Below are 23,982 nucleotides of genomic sequence, written 5' to 3'. Positions count from 1 at the left end.
GCAGAGGTATTCTCGGTCTCTAGAAGCAACAATCATTACACCCTAACATTCCTTCCCCATCCCAACTGACTGTAAGGACTTGGCCGGCGCCGTAATTGATCAATAATATTAGATCTGCTAAAATTGCACTTCGAGAGTAAGCGGAAACTCCCATCCCTTATTCATTTGGATCCCAGTGCAATTCTTACCAGTTCCGATCAATCACGGAGTAGCAACCATTGACATGTACAGTCAGTCTATGCTATGCTATGCTATAACATATTACATTTCATTTGCTGTAGCAGTTCAGATTTTTAGAGTTGAGTTGATTTCACCTGCTTATAAGAGAAAAAAAACGCTTTCAATTTACTTAACCCAAACACATTAATCGTGGCAATATAAAATTGTAACGATTTTTGCCTGAAATTAATAATTATTTTATTTGATATTTTTTTCCACCTTTCAACATTGGTTATTCTATGTAACTCATTGGTACTATGCCAGGGAGGAAACTTCAGAATCATTTTCAAAATTTTATTTTGAATCCTCTGCAGAGCTTTCTTCTTGGTATTACAACAGCTAGTCCATATTGGTACAGCATACAAAATGGCTGGCCTGAAAATTTGATTGAATATTAAAAGCTTGTTCTTAAGACAAAGTTTTGATTTTGTATTAATAAGGGGATAGAGGCAATTTACATATTTGTTACATTTGGCTTGAATGCCCTCAATGTGATTTAAGAATGTTAGCATGAGCCCTAGATACTTAACTTCATCTGACCAATTTATTAGAACCCCTCTCATCGTGACGACAACATGTCTACTTGAAGGTTTCAAATAAAGAGCTTTTGGTTTATGTGGGAATATTATTAGTTGAGTTTTGGAAGCATTAGGAAAAAACTTCCATTTTTGCAAGTATAAAGAAAAAATATCCAAACTTTTTTGCAGTCGACTACAAATGACACGCAAGCTTCGTCCTTTGGCGGAGAGGCCTGTGTCATCCGCAAACAGGGATTTTTGACATCCCTGAGGTAACTCAGGTAAGTCAGATTTGAAAATATTGTATAATATTGGCCCCAAAATGCTGCCTTGAGGAACACCAGCTCTTACAGGAAGCCAGCTGAGCTTTCCAGCTCATATCTGGAGTTCTGATAATTAACCTGAAGTGTACGATTTGACAGATAACTTTGAATTATTCCAACAATGTATGTTGGAATATTAAAGTTTTTTTAATTTTACGATCAAGCCTTCATCCCAAACACTGTCGAATGTTTTTTCTATGTCTAAAAGAACAAGACCAGTAGATTAGCCTTCGGATTTGTTGGAACGAATCAAATTTGTTACACGTAAAAGTAGATGTGTGGTCGAATGTCCATGGCGGAATCCGAACTGTTCATTGGAAAAAATGAAATTTCGTTGATATGAACCATCATTCTGTTCAAAATAACCTTTTCAAAAAGTTTACTGATGGAGGAAAGCAAACTGATTGGACGATAGCTAGAAGCTTCTGCAAAATTTTTGTCTGGCTTTAAAATTGAAACAACCTTAGCATTTTTTCATTTGTCAGGAAAATATGCTAATTGAAAACATTTATTTGTTCAATATATCAATTAAAAATGATAAGCTACTTTCTGGAAGTTTCTTGATGAGGATGTACACACTCAATCTGTTCGGTAAAAATAACTGGGTTTTTGAACTACCGAAAAAGTCAGTAAACTAAAAAAAAATGTCAGAAATCGAAAAACAGAAATTTTTCACTGAAATTTTGCAGAGGGCTTTATTTCTATATCATATATCGATAAAAAATTAAACATGGTTAAATTAGCTTTTCAATTACGCGTGGCGACAGTTTTCATTTTACTGACTTTTTCGGTGGTTCCATAACCCAGTAAAATTTTACCGACCCCAGTAATTTAAGGGGGCAGGATCCGTCATTGATTTCGGAATTTTCAAAAGCAGTTTTCTCCTTCAAAATCAAGAAAATTTACAGGAAAATGTGTTCACTGTATCCTATTCTCCAACCGAAACACAGTGAACACATTTTCATCGAATACTTCTTAGTTTTGAACAGAAAAACTGCTTTTGAAGTTTCGATGATGATGATGATTACGATGACGGAGCGTTGATCGTTAATCTAAGTGTGTAAAAAATTCCATCATCGCCAGGAGCTTTAATTTTTTTGAATTTTCTAATAATAGTTCTCACTTCTTCCAAATCAGTCTCCTCAAGTCCTGAGTAACTTGATTTTCAATTGGAGTGGCTAAATGTTTAGTGATAGTGTGTATCCTGCAGAGTTACAAATCGTACGGCGAGTAACATATTTTTGAAACTTATCGTACGATGCTGTAGATGGTCTTTAACAGTGTAAGATGTAAAACTAATAAGAATAAGAGCTTTTTATATGTAACGCCATGATTGACTAGTTCGAGCACTCTTGTGAGTAGCCAGGGTTTAAAAGTAGGAATCAAAAGGTCCAAAATGCTACTTTAAGGATTTGTGTCGTTTTCTTGTAATAAGATCCACATTTGAAGGCCATTCGAAGTCTTAACAGTAAGTTTACAATATTTGTTGGAACTACATTGAAAACATTTCCCAAATTTGAGTCATTTTACGGTTTTAAATCGTGTCGAAAAGTTGGTTGAAAAATGGGGGTAGTTCAAAATGATCAAACGGGTGGGATAGAGTGCCATTTAGTATGAAGATCGAAGAGTTGCAATCATGCTTCCCCATGAGTTTGCTCTCAGGTCTTTTAAATACTATTTTTTCTACTATTGATCCCTTTACGATCTATGTTTGGACCCGTGCCTTCGATTTGTCGTTTGAGTTCGAAAACATTCTCAATCAAGAGAACGTTTTCAAAAATGCCTGGGAGACTGATTTGGAAGAAGTGAGAACTATTATTAAAAAAAAAACAAAAATATGAAAGCTCCTGGCGATGATGGAATTTTCTACATCCTCATCAAGAAACTTCCAGAAAGTAGCTTATCATTTTTAGTTGATATATTTAACAAATGTTTTCAATTAGCATATTTTCCTGACAAATGCAAAAATGCTAAGGTTATTCCAATTTTAAAACCAGACAAAAATCCTGCAGAGGCTTCTAGCTATCGTCCAATCAGTTTGCTTTCCTCCATCAGTAAACTTTTTGAAAAGGTCATTTTGAACAGAATGATGGTCCACATCAACGAAAATTCAATTTTTACCAATGAACAGTTCGGATTCCGCCATGGACATTCGACCACTCATCAACTTTTACGTGTAACAAATTTGATCCGTTCCAACAAATCTGAAGACTATTCTACTGGTCTTGCTCTTCTAGACATAGAAAAAGCATTCGACAGTGTTTGGCATGAAGGTTTGATTGTAAAATAAAAAAAAAATCCAACATACATTGTTAGAATAATTCAAAGTTATCTGTCAAATCGTACACTTCAGGTTAATTATCAGAACTCCAGATCTGAAAGACTTCCTGTAAGAGCTGGTGTTCCTCAAGGCAGCATTTTGGGACCAATATTGTACAATATTTTCACATCTGACTTACCTGAGTTACCTCAGGGATGTCAAAATCCTTGTTTGCGGATGACACAGGCCTCTCTGCCAAAGGACGAAGTCTGCGTGTCATCTGTAGTCAATTGCAAAAAAGTTTGGATATATTTTCTTCATACTTGCAAAAATGGAAGATTTCTCCTAATGCTTCCAAACTCAACTAATAATATTCCCACATAAACCAAAAGCTCTTTATTTGAAACCTTCAAGTAGACATGTTGTCACGATGAGAAGGGGTTCCAATAAATTGGTCAGATGAAGTTAAGTATCTAGGGCTCATGCTAGATAAGAATTTAACTTTCAAAAATCACATTGAGAGCATTCAAGCCAAATGTAATAAATATGTAAAATGTCTCTATCCCTTAGAGGGATTCCACGGAGGCATGCAAGTCGATTCTGATCGACCATTTCAAAAATATTTGAAACTTTGCACAGTTTTTCAGTTCCATTTAAATCGTCATTTTCCGATATCAAATCTTCAAGTTAAGTCACGAACTTTTCAAAAGGGTGTATGTGAAAATGGTTCAAAAATATTCAAAAAGCTGCACTGCAAAAACGGTTCGTTCGATTGTTAGACAACTAAAGAAACAAAGTTAGACAACTAAATAAAGATTCAAAAAAAAAAAAAAAATACACACAGTAAAAATATTTTTTTTTTTGCATTAAAAAACATCATTTTTGTCACAAAAACTCAAATATCTCAAAACCCTATCGGAATACCAACGTAATTTTTTGAGGGAAAACGGTCCATTATATTAGCTATCTACCATAAAAATGGTGGTGGTGGTGATGGTAAGCCAATAAACAAAAAAGTTATGACATTTCAAATATTTCACAAATTTGACACTTAGTGAAAAATTTTTTTTTTCATTGTTAATTTTTTTAGGACCGCAGTTTGTTGCTGAATTTTTTGTTAAGGGTACCACATGAGGTTAACAAGTTGTTTTCATGATATTTCATTTAATTATTCATAACTATTATAGCATCTTTTAGAAAGTTAGACGCGATCCAGTGTTGTGATCTAAAGTCTTGATAGTGTCATATTTTTATTGTACGTAACTGAAGAAAAATTCTCTCAATAGTGTTGAAACCTTTTGATACAAGAAACCTATAAGAAATCTAATATTGAAGACAAAAGCTACAAAAAAAGTTTTCTATACAGGTACCGTTTTGATTCATATTACGGACAGCTTCAAATTCCGGACACTCTCGTTTGTATGGGAAACATTTCACACGAAATGTTTCAATTTTCGCCATCCAAAAGTTCTCATTATCGAGGCTCGTTTTATTAGGTTTTTTCCATAAATATCATTGCAAATTTATATTGCCCAACTACCTTAGACGTCTCTTAAGTGGTTGAACGATTTCAATTGATGATTTGACTGTTCCATTAATGATTACCATGAGCTGTCCGTAATTCGAATCAAAGCGTCCGGAATATGAGGCAAAAGTGAGGGAGCGTCCGGAATAAGAATCATGAAAAGACCACACGTTTCGATTTATTTAAAATTATTCAAGTTGCGGACGCGTATTCTTTACCCACCATCCGAAAGTTAAGGGCTTCCGACGCTCGATGACGCTAAAAAATCATTCAGAATGATCTATTTTGTATGGTCCAAGCTGGGTTATACTTCACTGAGGCCTTAAGTGTCCGTAATATGAATCAAAACGGTATACGACTAGTTAACCTGCAAAAAGTTTACCTCGTAGAGGACAAGGCGGGTCTATACCCAGGTGATCTAGTATACGTAAAGCAGGTCGGTTTTCTCGGCGCTGGTTTTCTCCACAAAGTTAAAATCTGATTACACCTGGGTATAGACCCGCCTTGGTAGAGAATAGACTTTGTTAATCATATTTGGGAGAAAGCGAGTAACTTCAACAACATCAAAAACATGATAGGTACATACCATGAACATACTCACGAAAAAGCTAAAAATATACTACCATTATGGTTATAAAAGATTTAATTGTAAAATTTTTCTTCAGTCAAGCAAACGACACCAAACTAGTCAGTAAAAACTTAAAAGTGATTTTGTTTATTAAAATCTAACGAGCAACATGAGTTGTCGCTTTCTCAACTGTTGCAGGCCGTTTGCAGAAAAAAAAGTGTTCGAAAGAGCTACGAAATCTCACCGAAAGCACCATAGATAAACTGAAAGCGGCTGGTTATGCTCCAATGTCTACATTGAATACAAATTTACGCATTTGTACGTCCTGCCGTTTAAACGTTGACAAACGGGCAATCTGTACATCATCGGTGGATCAGGTTGCAGGAAGTTCGAAAACAACAACAACTGAGGAATTACTAGATGCACCGACAACAACTGAGGAGTTACCAGAAGTACCAAGTGCAGATAGTCTTGCCACGGTACCATCAGCGACATCTGTTTCAACAAATCAATCAGAAGATGAGTGCATCCAGAAGGTCAACATCGAACGCTTCAACGAAGGGATAGCTGGAATAAAAGTGACTCCGATTAAATGGACGAAGATGGGTTACGTCAATTATCCCGAGAAAAAGTACCGTGAAATCAACAAAGCTGTACGAAGAAACCTCTTCAAATTAGGACCTGAGGATGTGGAAAATACAGACTACGATGAGGTAATTATGAATATGAAGGAAAGGTTCTCGAATCTAGCCACGACAAGGAAAGAAAAATTATTGATTTTGTCGATGCTGCCAAGCTCGTGGTCTATTCAAGACGCCATTGATGAGTTCAAAACCAATAGAAATACAGCAAAAGAGGCAAAACAATTCAAAAATAACTGTCTTGCAACCAAAAATGCTAGGTCGAGTACTTCATTAACAGATGAGACAAAAGAAAAAAATAATTCAATATTTTGAAGACGATGAAGTAAGTAGAGCTATGCCTGGCCAAAAAGATTATGTATCTGTAAAAAGATGGAAAGCGTCAAGCAATCCAAAAACGATTAATGATGACTACTTTGAAAGAAGCGTATACACGCTTCAAGGAAATTAACGAAAATATTAAGGTAGGTTTTTCCTCATTTGCAAGCCTTCGTCCAAGGCAATGGAAGCTTCTATCCAATTCAGGAACACATAATGTTTGTGTGTGCACAACACACGAAAATATTAACCTAATCTTACATAGTTTGAAAAGAATCAATTTATCAAAGGATATTAAAATGTTAACTGGTAGTCTTTTGTGTGAAAATACAACATCAAATTGCTATCTACGATCTTGTTCGGATTGTCCAGATTCTTCATCATTGGAAAATACTTTATTCGCTGAGTTTGAAGAAAATTATATTGATCAGTTATCATTTGAGCAATGGGTGACCACGGATAGGTGTGACCTAGAAACTATTGTAAAACCTGTAGATGAGTTTGTGTCATTTTTTTGCTTGAAATTAGAAAGTTTAATTCCTCACGACTTTATTAAAACAGAGCAATCCCGCTTTTTAAAAAAATACGAAAAATACATTACAAGATGGTGAATTTTTAGTCATTTGTGATTTTTCTGAAAACTATAGCTTTGTATTGCAAGATGAAGTGCAGTCCCATCACTGGAACGTACAACAAGCTACAATTCATCCATTCGTTATTTATTTCAATGGAAGTACGCAAATTGAACATTTTAGTTTTATTGTAATTTCCGAAGAATTAAGACACGACTCAGTATCTGTAAATTTGTTCATTGCCAAAATGATTAACTTTTTACGCGTTGATAAGGATAAAGAAATCAGAAAGATATATTTCATGTCTGATGGAGCAGCATCGCAGTACAAAAACCGTAAGAATTTTTCGAGCCTATGTCAATTTAAATCAAAGTACGGAATTGATGCAGAATGGCATTTCTTTGCTACGTCACATGGCAAAGGTCCTTGTGATGCTATTGGAGGAACCATAAAGCGCATGGCCACAAGAGCAAGTTTAGCCAAAGAACGTGAGCATCCAATTAAAACTGCAAAAGAACTATTTGATTGGGCGAATCGCAGAAAAGAAGAAGATTTAACAAAATTATCATTTTGTTTTTACTACTACTGAAGAGTACGAATTAACGGCATCAGAGCTCAGCGAGCAATATAATAACGCGAAAACGATCCAAGGAACCCAAAAATTTCACTGTTTCATTCCATTGTCAGAAATAAAATTAAAGCAAAACTATACTCGAACTGTACTGATAATGATGCAAAAGTGTTCGATATTGTAAAAAAATTGAATAACAATAAATAAATAAATAAATAAGTATTAATAAAATGTTTTCATGATCTCATAACGCATACCAAAATCCAAAACTTTTAAAGTTTATATATAACATTTAGAAACTCATCGATCATACTCTAAAAAAAAATATCCTGGTAAAAAAAAAATTTATTTTCGTGTAATCTGTTAATTCATTTTAATTTATACATATAGGGTAGGTGTACCAGTTATGGCCATAGTGGTTCCCTATTTCGCCATACGTGATATCTTAAATGCCTTTACATTTTGAAAAATCTTTTGCGTTCTAGCAGTAAAATAAAGCAATAATCTAGATGTTAAAACATTCAAAAAGATTAAAAATGTGAAAGTTATTCAAATTTTGCATATGGCCAAATAGGGAACCACTATGGCCATAACTGGTACACTTTCCCTATACATATACATATAATATTTATACATACACATAATATGTATACATATAATATACATAATACTAATGAATACATGAAAACGACTTGTTTAATTCACGCAAGACAATAAAATCAGCAACAAACTGCGGTACCCGTAATAATTTACACCGAAAAAAAAAATGTTTTCTACTAAATGTGAAAAATTGTGACATGTTTGAAATGTCATAACTCTTTTTGTTTATTGGTTTACCATCACCAAATTTTTATGGTAGATAGCTAATATAATGGACCGTTTTCCCTCAAAAAATTACGTTGGTATTCCGATAGGGTTTTCAGATATTGAGTTTTTGTGTCAAAAATGATGTTTTTTAATGCAAAAAAAATTTTTTTTACTGTGTGTATTTTTTTTGGAATCTTTATTTAGTTGTCTAACTTTGTTTCTTTAATTGTCTAACAATCGAACAAACCGTTTTTGCTGTGCAGGCTTTTTGAATATTTTTGAACCATTTTCACATACACCCTTTTGAAAAGTTAGTCGTGACTCAACTTGAAGATTTTATATCGGAAAATGACGATTTAGATGGAACTGGAAAACTGTGCAAAGTTTCAGCTCAATTGAAAAAAATGAATTAAAAAATTTACCAAATTTTGGTGCTGTTGCTTGGAATCATATCCAATATCCAATGTTGAAACATTGAAACAAATGTCAAATAAAATAATTAATAATATCAGCAAAAATCGTTACAATCTTCTATTGCCACGATTAATGCGTTATATGTTTAGGTTAAGTTAGGTTAAGTATGTGAAAAACTTTTTTTTTTCTCTTATAAGCAGGTGAAATCAACTCACCTGTAAAAAATCTGAACTGCTACGGCAAATGAAATGTAATATGTTGTTGACAAAATGTTAATAAAATCTTAGATTTGTGTTACTAAATTAGGATGATAGTGTTGTCTAATCACACAGAACACCTAGATATAAGAAATAATGAATGCAATGTTTGGAATGATACTAATCTTCTTCTTCTTCTTCTTTCTGGCATTACATCCCCACTGGAACAGAGCCTGCTTCTTCAGCTAAGTGTTCTTAAGAGCACTTCCACAGTTATTAACTGAGAGCTTACTGTGCCAATGACCATTTTTTGCATGCGTATATCGTGTGGCAGGTACGAAGATACTTTATGCTCTGGGAAGTCGAGAAAATTTCCAGCCCGAAAAGATCCTCGACCGGTGGGATTCGAACCCACGACCCTCAGTTTGGTCTTGCTGTTTAGCCGCTACGGCTAACTGGGCCCCTGGGCTAACTGATACTAAAAATTAAAAAAAACATTTTGCCACTGGTAGAAAAACATCAATAAATTTGTTTTAATTCCATACACACAAATACAAAGATATAAATTTACATATTTTTTTTTTAAATTTCGTCGCCACTCAATCAACAGTGCGTAGGGTCAAACCCACACATCTGTTTCAACTGTGAAAAGAAGAACTCCTGCAGGACATCTCTGAGCGTGCATAACTCCTCCTACACAGGTGTAGTATTTGTTGCAATCGAATGGCTCATTCGGTGGCACGCGAATAAAGGTCCCATCCGGTAGTCCAGCACACCACTGATCTGTGAAAAAAGTTATCCAAACCATTCTGTTAACAAACTGACTTCCTACGCAAAATCTTGTTCACATACTTGTGTCTATCGGATTACAGCTACTCTCACACTGTTGGTTCCTTTGGCTGAAAAATTCTCCAGGCGGGCAGAACCATTCGTGGTCGGTGCCATGCTGGCAGGCGTAGAATCGATTACAGGTTTCCGGTTCGTGCCACTTGATCAATGTGCCTCGATCAATCCATCGCAGTAATATGCTGTTGCTGAACTGATTTACCACAGTCACGATTAAAGTGAAGACTTAGTGCTCGGTTCATTGTGGGAGTCGGTTCTTTTCTCGTCGAATATATCTTTTCAAATGATTTCTCACGAACAGAGGTTCGAATTGTTGAAGCCCTAACGCCTTTAATGGTAATCAACTTACGAAACTCAAAGATAACACTCCTTTCATAGATATCGTTGTTTTCAAATAAGTTAATTACCTTAAATTTTTAAATCATCGATGCCTATCGTCGTTTGCTTGATATCGGGAATGGAATTTAAATTAGGTATACCTTCATTTGAATTAATTTATCTTATCAATATATTGGGATGGTGCGGCTTAAGATAGAGCTTTATCATGCGGAAAAAAACTTTCCTGGTGAAATCCATTTTCTTAAATTACGCCTCTACAAACAATTATTATCCGAGTGAGACATAGCCAAACTTGTCGTAGCATTAGTATAATTTTGTCCATTGAGCATTCAACATGACGAAAGGTACCTGAATTGAGCCATTTTCAACGATAGATCACAATTTTCTAATACCCGCATGCATTTACAGTTATAGCGCTACTAGTTACAGTCGCTCTGGCACTACAAGTTGCAACGGCATTTTTCTGCGATGGAATTCCAGGGGGACTTAAGTTGCGTTTCCCAATTGCCGGTATATGCGATGAGTACATTGCCTGCCATCATGACACGGAGCACGAGTGGAAATGTCCCGGAGGCCGTTTCTTCAGCCAGCGCCAGCAGAAGTGTGTCGATAATTGTGATCCTACCGAGCAGCTGAATTTGTGTGCTGGGTTAATCAATGATTATTGTTGCGCCCTCCTCTGTCGGAGTTCCCTTTCAGCTGTAGACGGCACTACGAGTGTATGAGTGGCATGATGATTACCCGAGACTGTCCTGCAGGATCGTACTTTTCTCAGAAAAATCAAGGATGTGGATCCGTTCGGGAGGAATTCTGTATTCCTGATTAACTGTGTGAATTCACGGAATAAATTACAACTATTCTTTTATGTAGGACATACTTTATTTACACAGTTTCCATGTAGGATGACCTCGAGAGTTTCCCATGCCATGTAAGACGGTAATCACATAAATGGAGGACTCAGGGCTTATAGAATTTGAACTAATTGGATTCCTTTTGTTTTGCATATTTTAACTTCTGTCTTTATTAACGAGATTTTTAGCCATGGGCTACGGATTTACTTCCCCTCCGAAGGAAATCGTCACTTATAACTGACTATCTCGGGGATTTTACCCATAACGCGGGTAGATCACCTTTTCGTGGTGCGTTATGGCGTAAAGATCTACCAGTGAACCCTAGTCCTGACTGCTTCAAACGAAGAGAACAGGATATTATAGTAATCAAAGGAACATTTTTAGTCCTTGTTACATTTTTAAACCTTGTTGAAAGTGACAAGTCTCGGTTTTCCCAGTTGTCGAGAATGATCTTGAGACAAGGAAAAAAATGAGTGGAATACAACAATTTGTTTTCTAAACTTTTATTTATTTAGTTCTCTAGTTTGACGAAGTAAGGACTAGGATTCTGATGCATGGACAATATCGGTGTCATTTCTTGGCTTCATCAAGGGATCCGATTTGACCGATAAAGGGGCGCGTCTGTGGAGAGTGTACCCACCACATTCATCAAAGGGTATACATAGCGGAACCTTTCAATTAGAATCCTTTCCTGCGATCAAGTTAGGAATTACAACTGTAAGAAAACCGAATACTTTATCACTTCTCAATAGTAATAAGGTAACACGACATGCACTAAACAAAGGACTATGTTCCGAACAGAAAAAAGCAAGGATTCTTTACACAAACTCTTCAAAAAGTTAACCAAATTTTTTTTCCAACTTTCATATACCATATGAGGGGTTCATATACCATCAACAAACCTTTCAGGAAATCTCTCGGGACTTCTTCAAGGACTGCTTGAAAAATAATATTTTTAAAATTCCATCTGGTATTTCTTCAGGTTCTAGAATTTTTTCTCCATGACTACCGCAATAATGTTTTGGGATTATTCATAAATTACTCTAGAAACCACTCCATATCCAATTTATTTCGGATTTCTAGAGTAACACATACAAAACAAGTATAGGCCTATTCAAATGACGTCTCAAATCAGCTGATCGGGAAGCACTTTGACATTTCTTCTATGAAAATGACAGGCCCGTGTTAGCACCGGTCCTCCACCGATGTAAACAAATGCATAGACGGATCTGTCACATGAAAAGGCCTATTGGAAGAACTTCTTAAGAAATTTGATAGATAGTTTCAGCTTAAACTTTAATCAAACTTTTCTGAAGGGACTATTTTCAATTACTGTGGTAGGAACTGTAAAAATGGAAGCGGAAATATTGACGGTAATTTTAAAAACATCGTCAAAGCTGGTTTATGGTAAAATGCGTTATATAAAATTTTGCTGAGTTTTGGAGGAATTTTGGCATTATTTTAAAAGAAAGTTGAAGAGTTCCTGAAGGAATTTCAGAAATCAAGATCCATACGTGTGAAAATTCTGCTGGAGTATGATGATGAGTATGGTGATTAATGATAATCTTTTCTCTAGTGGTGAATGATTGTTTAGAAACATTTTTGGATTCCATCTCTACCAGAAAGCCCCTGGTAATTCTGTCCTGGAGTTGTAAGAAATCAATCCCAGAATATGGATTCTGCCAACAATTCATTAAAATATTTCAGAAGAAAAAAGTTTTAGGAATATCCTTACAAAATTCTTTATGAATATCTTAAAACATCCCTTCTCAGTTATTTTGCTAAATGTTTCTCCACAGTTTCCTTTACCACTAGACTTTGGATGAACTTCGAGGAAGAACTTGAAATAAAATTTTTGGGAAAATTATTTGAAGGAATTTACAGATGAATTTCTAGTAGAATTTTCAGCGAAGTATCTCAGAATAAGATTTGACAGAATCAATGATATTCTGGAGGTGATGCAAGGGCAAATTTTGAACTTTTGAAAGGTAATTTTTTTAGTTGTATCCGGAATAAAAATAAGGTACAGATGGAATGGTTGTCCTCCAGGAGAAATTCTCGTTGAAAGTTTGAATAAATATCACAATATTATTTAACTAATTTCCAATAGATTTGTAGAGAAAGTTCTGAAGTTATCCTTTGGTATTCCTTGAGAACTTGATTATACTCAAAATCTTCATGAAATATCGAAGAGTCACTACAAAAATTTTGCTGCAAATCTTTTAGAAATTGGGCAAATCATTTCTGGAATATTTTAAGAATTCATAACATAAGTTTTGTTAGAATAATGGAGTTTCGAGTTTAAGCAATAAGTTCATTCATGCTAAATGACTTTAGAAAATAAAGCAAAATCATAGAAAGAATTTATTGCTGGAATAAAAAACTATGCTCAATTTTTTTGGACTTTTCCGCACCAGGTTAAATTTCTGCCATCCATCTAAAGAAATTTAGCCAGGTTGAAATCCCTTGAAAAGATATTTTATGAATTAAGCCATATTTTTCGCTTGAAATTCCCGCTAAGAAATTCCTTTAATAATTGTTGTCCATTTTGTAATTAGTTCTGTCAACCATTATATGAATTTTAGTTGATGTACGGATATCTTCAGTGAATTCTTATAAAGGATGGACTCGAGTCGAGTCTAGTACACGACACTAAAGACGGTCGAAATACGCGTATCTGTCAAATGATACAAACTCTAGTGGAATTGAATGGTATAGTACTAAATTCGGTTTTTCATTTATTTATGTTTTATGGTTTAGAAAACTGTTGTAAACGAAGAATTTTATATGGAGACTGCAACCATGTTGAAAAAATCAAATTTAGTCGTGTAATTTCAATCAAATTATATCTGAAATGAAAGTTTAAATCTTATTTGCATGCTTGGTGGATTACACAGCAAAAAGAATCTTAAATTTACGTGACACATAAACTTTTATGATATTCATGTAAAACGAGTCATAACTGAATATCTAACGATAAATAATGTAAACTGTCTCATTGCTTTCGTAAATGCTTGCAATCTTGAGTGAAACTGAAACATTTCATGATCTTCCATTCAACATTCGCCAATATTGCATGCTTTCTTGCATCTAGAATGTAAAATTGCAAACAAGAATGCTCGGTTTACATGATTCCACGCAGAATATTCTGTCCTATATAATGCACATGGATGAATCGACAGGTTATCATTTGATGGGTATTATTTATGATTGAATTTTCAGCGTGAAAATCATGTAAACCGAGCCGTTTTGCATGCAACATTCGTTAAGAGAAGGCGTTTCGTGTTCAATATTAATGGTTTTGCTAGCATTGTTGGATATAATAGATGTGTTTGTGGGTTTTATCATTGAATAATACATGAGAAATGGCGTTGCATGATTAAAGCTAAAATTACGTTACGTGTAAATCTAAGATTTTTCTGGTGTGTACATCACAAAATAACTTTGATAAATAATATTACATTTTATGTAAATATCAATGAAACCAATGTTTTCATGAACTTTGGTGACCTGTAGCTAAAAATTGTGACGTGCTGAGAACGCAATCAGATTTTGCGACCCCAAATCTACTAGAGACACATGATTTGATCCTTGAAACACGCAAAAATGTCATTTTTGTTACGCTGTGTTTTTCAAGGAAATCACTTAATTTTCTCATAGCCCAGAATTGCAATGTGTTTATGTAAGGCAAGAGTTTAGGAAACCTTTTGATAACAGGCAAATATTCATCATCTTTTTAAATTACGTCCCCACTGCAGAAAGAGTCTGCTTCTCAGCTTAGTGTAGTGTAGTGAGCAATTACTTCCACAGTTATCTATTGAGCGTCTTTTTTGCCACAATGCTGTTTTTGCATTCGTATATCATGTGGCAGGCAAGATGACACTCTATGCTCATTGAACTCATGAAAATTTCTATTTTGAAAAGATCCTGGAATCCAACCATGGATATGGAAGGCGCCCATGAATTTTTTTTAAAGAATTTTTTAAGGTGAAACATCTCGGAATCCAAAGATGGCGAGGCAGTTTCCTTTACGAAAAATGTTTTGATTGGTGGGATTTGGAACCACTATCCTCAGCATGATCTTGCTGAATATCGCCACGTTTCATCTACGAATCGTTTGAGAATTTCTTCAGAAATTGTTATAAGTTTCACTATACATTCATTTTTGTAGATCAAGTTTTAACTAAAGAAAATTTTAGTATTTAATACTAGTTTTACCACATTGTTCAGTACTTGATGCGTAATTTAGACCTGCTCTGGATGAAAATACATCTTGTCGCTCTACATTCATAAAACCAACATTCAGATTAATTAGCTGATCCAGCAGCTAAGTCAAATGTGTTCAAACTTTTCTAGATACTTACAATATCCGTTCCAGCTAGCTGACTCAGGATTTTGATTTCCCAATAGTGGTGCATCCCTTGCTGCAGAGGCTGTGTCCCCCGTATGACGGCCGTCCCTTGGCTGTACACGGGATGGAACACGATCTCCGTCCCGTTTGTGATTTTCGTGTCCGGATGGCCACAGTCGACATCCCAGGTCCAATCGAGCCGCGTAGAGGTATCCTCGCCACATCGGCAGCGTTCGATTTTCCTGGCCGTATGTCGTGACCGTGTCACGGCCGGATACTCGCAGTTACAGAACGGTACGGAGCGGTTTTCGCTGCTCCTCAGCAGCATGTTGTATGTTGCACGACGGTTGTGAGTCATGTTGCATCGGATGTTCCTGCAATATACAGTTGAATACACACGTGAGTTGGTTCGTTGGTGGATGTGCACAAATACCTATTTGGAATAAAACACATTTTATTCTCTCTCACGCATAAGAACCCACTTGGCAGAATCTCTAATAAAGATGATCAAAAAATCATGAGTTTTAAGTGTTTTGTACCTCTTATGGTGGTAAGCTCCATCGAAGTTAATTCGCAAATTCGCGTATTATCCTCGATTTTACTATGGACCAAAGCACGAGTTCAGTCGTTGACGTTTGAGCGGTGCCATGTTATTTACGTTACCATGGTAGCTAGTGAATACGGCACCGCTCAAATGTCAAATTAGTGAACTCGTGCAAAGGTCCATAGTAAAATCGAGGATAATACGCGATCGGCGTATTAACTTCGATGGAGCTTACCACCATTAATTGCTTATCTTTTGACGTGTACCATTAACAGGGTAACTTTGATAATGCTTGACCCACAACACACTAAAGCTAAGTAGGTATGCTGTTTCACTAAAGAAAAGTAAAGAAATTTCTTGACTAAATGGGAGAGAGCCCCATTTTAAATGATAATTTTTCTCAACTGCGTACTGCAAACAAAGAAATGTAATTTTCTGGACCATTTCTGGATAAAAACACGCATCGATATAGGCGATTACTTTTCTTGTCAGTAGCAAACCAGCCTTTAGGCTAAAAACTTAATTTCTGTTAATCAGTTAAGTTGAAGTGGCGTGTAACTCAAAGAATCATTAGAATGATGTACTAGTAGTAGTGTCGCCTTTCCATGTACATTTTCAAAACAAACAAACAAAAAATATAACATTTGTGTTAAGCATATTTTTATGTAAACACATGGGAAATTTAGTAGATTGACGAGTATTGGAAATCAAAATCAACTTTTCAATCGTACATATCAAAAGAAAACATTAAAATTTAATGAACGGCAACGGAATTTCTCTGTTTTATGTTGGATTTATCGCATATTTTTGTTTATGCACCGGTACGGTTTATGTTTGCAAGAGGTGACGGTGTTGCCAGGTGGTTGGAGACAGATTTTTCTACAAATTGTTAACAGACAAAGGGTTAATTGAGATCGATAAAATTATTATAGACTTTTGCCCCACTGCGTTGGATGGTTGAGGTTGAGTTTAATAAAAATTGAGAATTTTTTTCGAATATATTTATTATTTTTTTGAATTCTTACCTCGATCAGCAAATGAGCAACCCTATTCAATTAGAGTAAGGCGCCACATGTTAAACAGTCTAATTTCTCGCTAATTGTTGAACATCCCTTAAGTAAAGCATTGACTGTTCAAAATTAGAGTCAACAATTGGTGAATTACCCTAGTAGGACCTTAAGCGTTTGCGATAATGTTTTAAGGCCTAAACAAACACGTTTCATACACCATGGTGTTGCGACGTTGCGACGAGAGAAAGATAAAAGTGCATCGAAATTAACATGTGAAAGATGATTCTCAAATGTTGAAGCGCAATTCAGAAAATCGACTCATTCTTGAATTAAAATTGATAGGATAAGTATAAATGTTATTTCCAAACATGATGGCAATCACAAAGCTTCAATAAAGTTCACTCAAACGTGATGACTTACCCTCAATTTTTCAAGAGAAAAGCACAAACACGAGGTCGTTAGGTAGGAACTAACTTTCACCATAGAATCGAAGAACCGGAGAATGTTATACAACTTCACTGTTGACCGCTTGCACTTCAAATAGTTAAGTAATTGTGCGTCTACAGGAGCAAAGATTTATGGACTGAAACTTGCGAAGATTCATATAGAACTCGTGAATGGTCACCTAATCCAAAACAGAACCGTGCATCAGAGTGGCTCTTTGGAGGTATGGGAATGGAAAAGTACTCTACTGCTATGTTGGATAGTCTCCAGCACACCACTACTTCTTCGGTGCTCATGTTTCGTGTGGCATGTTGGATATGGCGGGCTTCGAAAAATGTGGAAGAGGAATGTTATGAAAATCGTGTTTTGGAACTTGAATGGTTTTCGCAGAGGCAAATTGAAAGATTTATAAAAGGAAGCATGTTATGTATCAACGCATTAGCATTTCTCCTGCAATTCAACGATGGTTTTTGTAAATATTCAGTTGCATGTCAAGATTTATGCTGCATTTCCTCTATGTGACATGAACCAGGTAAACAGTAGTTACATGAGTAGTGCGGCTAAGGTAGTATCCTAATTTTCAAATTTGTGAATATTATTTCTGGTAATGCGATTTATTAGTGTGACGGTTTTTTTTTCCAAAAGAAAAAATACCTTCGTTAAGCATTTTTATTTTTTTAAGAGCAATACATTTTTTGCTATAAAAGTACAATCTATATATTTTAACAAAAATTATTTTATTAGTATAATTTCAAACATTAACATTACATTGTTCTGTGTGAGGCAACACTATCATTCTAATTTGGTATAACTAAATTAAGCTTTCACTACCATTTTGTTAACAACATATTACTTTTCATTTGACGTACCAGTTTAGAATTTTTTTCAAGTGAGTTGGTTTCCTTCGAAGAAAAAAAAAAGCTTTCAATTAACTTAACCTCGCTTAATCTAAATAAATAACGCATCTATCGTGTCTAGTAGAAGATTGTCACGATTTTTGTCTAAAATTATTGATAATTTTATTCGACATTTGTTCCAATGCTTCAACATTGGACATTCTTTGTAACTTTTTAGTACTATGCCACGGAGGGAGCTTCAGATTCATTTTGGGTTTATTCACAAATTTCATAACGCCAAAAATGGCCATTTTAGACACCCACCCACCCCCTCGTAACATTTTTTGTATGAATATTTTCTAAATTTTGTATAAGCCGTAACATCACGAGGACACCCACCCACCCCCTTCAGCGTTATGAAATTTGTGAATGGGCCCTTTCAAAATTTTAATTTAAATACTCTGGAGAGCTTTCTTTTTGGTATTACAACAGCTAGTCCATGTTAGTACAGCATACAGCCCTAGCATAGCATGAGCCCTAGTTACTCAACTTCATCTGACCAATTTATTGAAACCCCTTTTATCGTGACTCTTATATTATCATCGATGACGTTGTTGAGCTTATGTTGCCACATTATTCGAAGGTATACTGTATGCATTACATATCCAGCTGTAGAAAGCGTAGGAGTAGTCATGTTGCGGAGCACACACCTTTAATCCGCTTTGGTTTCATGGTACTTGTGAGCTGGAATAGTTATATACCAAAGAATAACGTAGGAAAAAGAATGTTACCATTATGCTTTGGTTTGCTCGTTCGTAACATTACCAATACATTGGGATGTGGTTGCGTGCGCCTTACGCTGTTTCACGCAATGCTGTTTGAACAACGTGGTACTTCTTTGCGTAGCCAGGCAAAAGATTTCTACCAAAACTTTTCAATGGACTGATAATTGGGCACTCGTTTGATGAGATATATTTTGGTGTCGGTATATCGACAGGTTCATTTGAAATTGCTAGAATTGCGACTTTCATCAAACTTCATTAATTAAGGCTGTTCGTAGCAAGTCCGCCAATTGTTTCAAAAGTAACAACTGTTGTTCTTCAGAATTTAAGACTACGCGAAAAACTTAGTGCAAATGACTCACATCGTTGGCGAGACTGTGTCGTGTTGGCTATACTCTCTTATTCGGTAAGATTTTAAATAAGTTACATTGCGCTTCAAGGGGGATAGTGTGACGATCCATACAAAATGTTGGAAGATCCCATAGAGAAAAAGTGGCATAGAAGCGAGGAAGGATCATATAATGCAGCCCTTATTTCCTAGTGTGAGTTTTCTTATGGCAGAATCTTTAAAACTTGAACCCATAGTTTTTCTTACCATTTTTATTTTCTGTATCTTCCCTTGTGCTTACAAACAAACTTTTGAGTTCATGCTGCAATGTTCGTTAAACACAATGACGAACATATTTGCCCGATAACGTACTCCCTAAGTTATCACGCATTTTATTGCTTGTAACCTTGAAGCTTCTTGTCCCTTTCCCTTCGTTGTCGTTGTATTCGCGTCCAAAGGCGTAGTCAGTAGCGTGTGGCACGATTATATAACGAATTTAAAATCTTAGGGTTGGTTTGGTGGAACATAAACATTTAATTTTTTCAAATATTTAATTAGTTGTGCAATACTAAAAAAAATCTTTTTAGCAGACTACAACTGTAACTTTTAACCGCTAAATAACCCAACTGCTTTGAGTAATCTGAACAACTTTGCCGAGTACACAAACCTTTTTTTGGGTTTGGGATCATTAAATTCATTTCATATATATATATAGGTGTTCTGTGTTAGGAAACACTACATAGCAAAAAAAATCTTAGATTTACATGGCACTCAAAATTTGATGGTCATGTAAAACGAATTATAACTGAATATTCAACAATAAATAATGTAAATTGCCTCATTGCATTCAGTAATACTTGCAATCTTGAGTGAAACTGAAACATTTCACGATCTTGCATCAATAATTCGCCTATATTGCATGCTTTCTTGCATGTTGAATGTGAAATTGCAAACGAGAATACTCGGTTTACACGATTCTACGCTGAACAATCTGTCAAAAATAATGCACATGGATGGATCGACGGGTCGGTCATTCCATGTGCATCATTTATGATTGAATTTTCAGCGTAAAGTCTTGTAAACCGAACGATTTCGCTTACAATATTCTTTGAGAGAAGATTTTTTTGGTGTGTATCATCATAATTTGGTAAAACTTAATTAGGATTTTTTACATTTTGTTAGCAACATATTAAATTTCATTTGCCGTAGCAGTTCAGAATTTTCACAGGTGAATTGATTTCACCTGCTCATGAGAGAAAAAACGCCTTCAATTAGCTTAAGCTACACACCAAAAAAATCTTTGATTTACACGTCACGTAATGCTAGTTTCAATCATGTACAGCCATTTGTAATGTATTATTCAATGACATACACAGAAAACAATTCTAAAATTTACATGGCACGTATTTTTTATGATAATCATGTAAAAAGAGTTGCAACTGAACACTCAACGATAATTAATGTAAACTGTCTCATTGCATTCGTAAATTATTTCAATCTTGTGTGAAACTGAAACATTTCATGATCTTACATCCAACATTCACCATTATAGCATGCTTTCCTGCATCTTGAAAGTGGAATTGCAAACAAGAATGCGCAGTTTACATGATTCTACGCTGAATATTTTGTCAAAAATAATGCACATGGATGGATGATAATGTGACCACCACCACCTCAGTCTTGTGACGGACCAGTCCTAGTTTCCTAGACCTCATCCATTCCTCAACCATGGAAGTAGAGTGCACTGCTGTCAACTCTACTTCCTCCATCGATTTGCAATAGACCACTAGGGTGATATCATCGGCGTTGCCAACAATCTTAACACCCGTCGAAAGGGGCAGCCTCAGTACGTCATTGTTCATCGCATTCCATAACATAAGGCCCAGGATTTAACCTTTAGGTACTCCCGCGGTAATTCGAACGCTTTTCTGACCCTCCTCTGTGCCATACAAAATCCTACCATCAAAACAGCTTTCTAGAAGCTTATACAACTGCACCGGTACCTTGAGGCGGTGAAGTGCATGGGCTATCGCTTCCCAGCTTGCGCTGCTGAACGCATTCTTCACATCCAGAGTGACAATCGCTCGATCACCGACAGATTGATTGAAGATTTGCAATTGATTCGCATCACCAGTACACCGGCGGCCTGTTCTCTCTAGGGGGGGCTTTTCTCGGCATGAAAGCATCACATGCTCGTGATATCACAGCAACTAACTCTTCACCGTTTAGGTCCAGAGTGTTCCGTTCGCGCCTCAGGGCTTCAGTGAATACTTCGCCCTCGAAGCGCGCTGTTTTCCATCCTCGGCATGGATCGAGTTACATCGCGCTGCCTTCCGCCCGCCTGGTATCATACTATAGCGAATCGATTGATGATCGCTATGAGTATAACCGTTATCAACGCGCCAGCTCATGGTACCTAAAAGGTTAGGACTACAAAACGTCACGTCGATAATCGATTCTGCACTATTTCTGCGGAAGGTACTCACTGTACCCATATTTGCCAGCTCTACAATTAATGCGGCCAGGGATTCCAACAATAGCTGGCCTCTTTGATTGGTGCAGCGGCTACCCCACTCTACTCCACATTAAAGTTGCCAGCTATCACTACTGGCTGCCGATTAGCTAGTTCGGCTATCATCCTGTCGACCATGTGGGAAAATTCCTAAATCGACCACCTTGGGGGCACGTAACAACAGCAATAGAACACGCCGTTGATTTTTGCTATCGAAAAACCGTCATTTGAACTAGAGACAACTTCTTGGATTGTGTATCGTCCTGTCGTACCTATAGCTGCTAGCTGTTGAGACCTATCCGCAACCCAGTTCCCGTTGTTGGCTGGTATGCGGTATGGCTCTGTTAGTAACACCACGTCAGTCTTGGTTTCCGAGACTGACTGCCAAAGCAGCTGCTGAGCTGCATCACAGTGGTTGAAATTTAACTGTGTTACTTCCGTTTTGGCTGCTTTGATACTCCGCTTGTGCCCGGACATTTGGGTCCGCCCGTTAAGTGTCCGTTGTCTGCTCTGTCGACACATATTAGGCACTTAGCGATTTGCTTACAATCGCTTGCCCTAAGGCCTTCGGTGCCGCATTTTCTGCACATCTTACTTCTGTCGGGACCATTGCAATTCCACGACTTATGGCCCTTCCCGAAACACTTGAAGCAAAATTCAGGAGGCTGTTGTATGCTATGCCGGCAAACCGACCAGCGTACCTTGAGTATGCCCAAGTTCTTCGCTTTGTTGGCCTCTGCGACTGGCAACCTGATCGCCGCCACCTGGGTGCCCTGCGGGCCCTTTCTAAGGTGGATGGCCTTACTGGCTACGTCGATGTCACACTGCTCTTTGAGAGCAGCCGAGACCTCCGCTGCGTCGGTGACCTCATCCAGATTTTTACACTGGAGAGTTGCTTCAGCAGTAAGGGATCCTACATCAACCTCGTCGCCAAGTACTTCTTGTGCCAGTTGCATATAGACTGCACCCTTTTCCTTGGCGTCCTTCTTTAAGACTAGGATCATTTCACCAACCCTAGTTCGCCTTATGCTCCGCACGTCTGCGCCCAATGGCGATAGTTTCTCCGTGCTTCGCATCGCCTTCAGAACCTCGGCGTATTTCACTTCCTCCGTTTTGATAACGAGGGCTTCGCCAAAATTCCTACGTTTCGCTGTTTTCGGTTTAGCGCTCTCCTTGCGCTCCGTTTTCAGTTTCCTCTGTTTTTTCTTATTTCCAACTCGTATCCACGGGTTGCTGTTGCCTTGCGCCCGTGGATGCACTGCCTGGTTCGGGTAATCCCGTGGCTCCTTTTCCTTGGCTTTCTTGGCCTTAGGCTTGGTGTTGGCCTCTCCTTTGTTGCCATGTCCTCTTGATCGCGGGGCTTGACTCGTGCCAGCTTTTCCGCTCTGGAGGATGGCCGCGTAGGTCACTAGGACTGATTGTCGCAATTTCAGTAGACTTGTTTTCAAGTCTTTGCTGATATTGCTTTTACTCTGAACAAACTCGATGATGACATCAAGTTGCTCAGCAGCTGCCTGCATTTTAGGAAGGTACTCCCTATTGCGATCCATAGCCTCGATTAGTCCCGGGCCATCGGTCACCTCACATGTTGCACTGGAGCGGCCAGTGCCTGCCGTCGTCACAGTATCTAGGCTTTTGCCCACACTGTTTTCACTAAAGTTGATGTTGGTCGCCTCCTCCCTTGGCGGGAACCTTAGCCGGTTACTGATAGGTCTTGAAGCCTCTCCTTCACATTCCGCTAGTTGTTTGTTTTGGATGATCATCTTTTATGCGTCCCCCGTTAAGCCCCTGGACTTTCGTCCCTGCTGCCCCAACAGAATACACTGTGTAAAACGCATAATGCGAAGCCATAAGGGTGAAAATTTAAACTAAATTACAACATCCTTATTATAATCCCACCCTTATTTAGCCTCAGGTTTGAGACTGAACAAGGGCAGCCGATTATCTCGGAGAAACACAAGGTCACCTGCACCATTGCTCCGGGTAGCACAGGAAGGGTACAATACTGTAGAGGGCGCCCTGGTACTCCACAGGCTCCGTTTGCGATTAGGTTTTTTTAGACCCCCCTAACCATTCATTCTTAGGCACGGTAAGCTTAAAGCCGCATGAACTAGGGGTCACCTGTGAGGTGGACTTTTACCACTGGAACAGGCAGTCCGTAGTGTTAATTCTTAGCCAATTGAAACAACCGCTACCGACACTACAC

General features: G+C 37.2%; 1 protein-coding gene and 2 long non-coding RNA genes across 4 annotated transcripts in view; 1 reads left to right on the top strand and 2 right to left on the bottom strand.

The window, feature by feature from the left end:
* LOC5575317 (SPRY domain-containing SOCS box protein 3) overlaps window positions 1-23,982 on the bottom strand; it is a 30,726-nt gene that overhangs the window by 5,194 nt on the left and 1,550 nt on the right. Inside the window, exons 1-2 of one of the 2 annotated variants that reach the window (XM_001655641.2) lie at window positions 17,295-17,552; window positions 15,334-15,694 (exon numbers count right to left, since the gene is read on the bottom strand). In XM_001655641.2, coding sequence (XP_001655691.1) covers window positions 15,334-15,678 — 345 coding nt within the window. In that variant the 5' untranslated portion in view covers window positions 15,679-15,694; window positions 17,295-17,552. Of the gene's footprint in view, window positions 1-15,333; window positions 15,695-17,294; window positions 17,553-23,982 lie in introns of those variants that run through there. The other variant, XM_021852418.1, reaches the window with a different exon arrangement.
* On the bottom strand, window positions 9,431-10,100 carry LOC110678869. Its single transcript, XR_002502004.1, has 2 exons — window positions 9,786-10,100; window positions 9,431-9,716 (listed from the first exon to the last, which is right to left on the bottom strand). It is a non-coding gene; the product is annotated as an uncharacterized LOC110678869 (long non-coding RNA).
* Window positions 10,312-10,990, top strand: LOC5575318. Its single transcript, XR_002502005.1, has 2 exons — window positions 10,312-10,462; window positions 10,527-10,990. It is a non-coding gene; the product is annotated as an uncharacterized LOC5575318 (long non-coding RNA).

The sequence above is a fragment of the Aedes aegypti genome, chromosome 3, assembly GCF_002204515.2.
Source record: "Aedes aegypti strain LVP_AGWG chromosome 3, AaegL5.0 Primary Assembly, whole genome shotgun sequence".
NCBI lineage: Eukaryota > Metazoa > Arthropoda > Insecta > Diptera > Culicidae > Aedes > Aedes aegypti.
The sequence above is the reverse complement of the archived record's forward strand: the minus strand, read 5'-3'. Positions and strand labels throughout refer to the sequence as shown.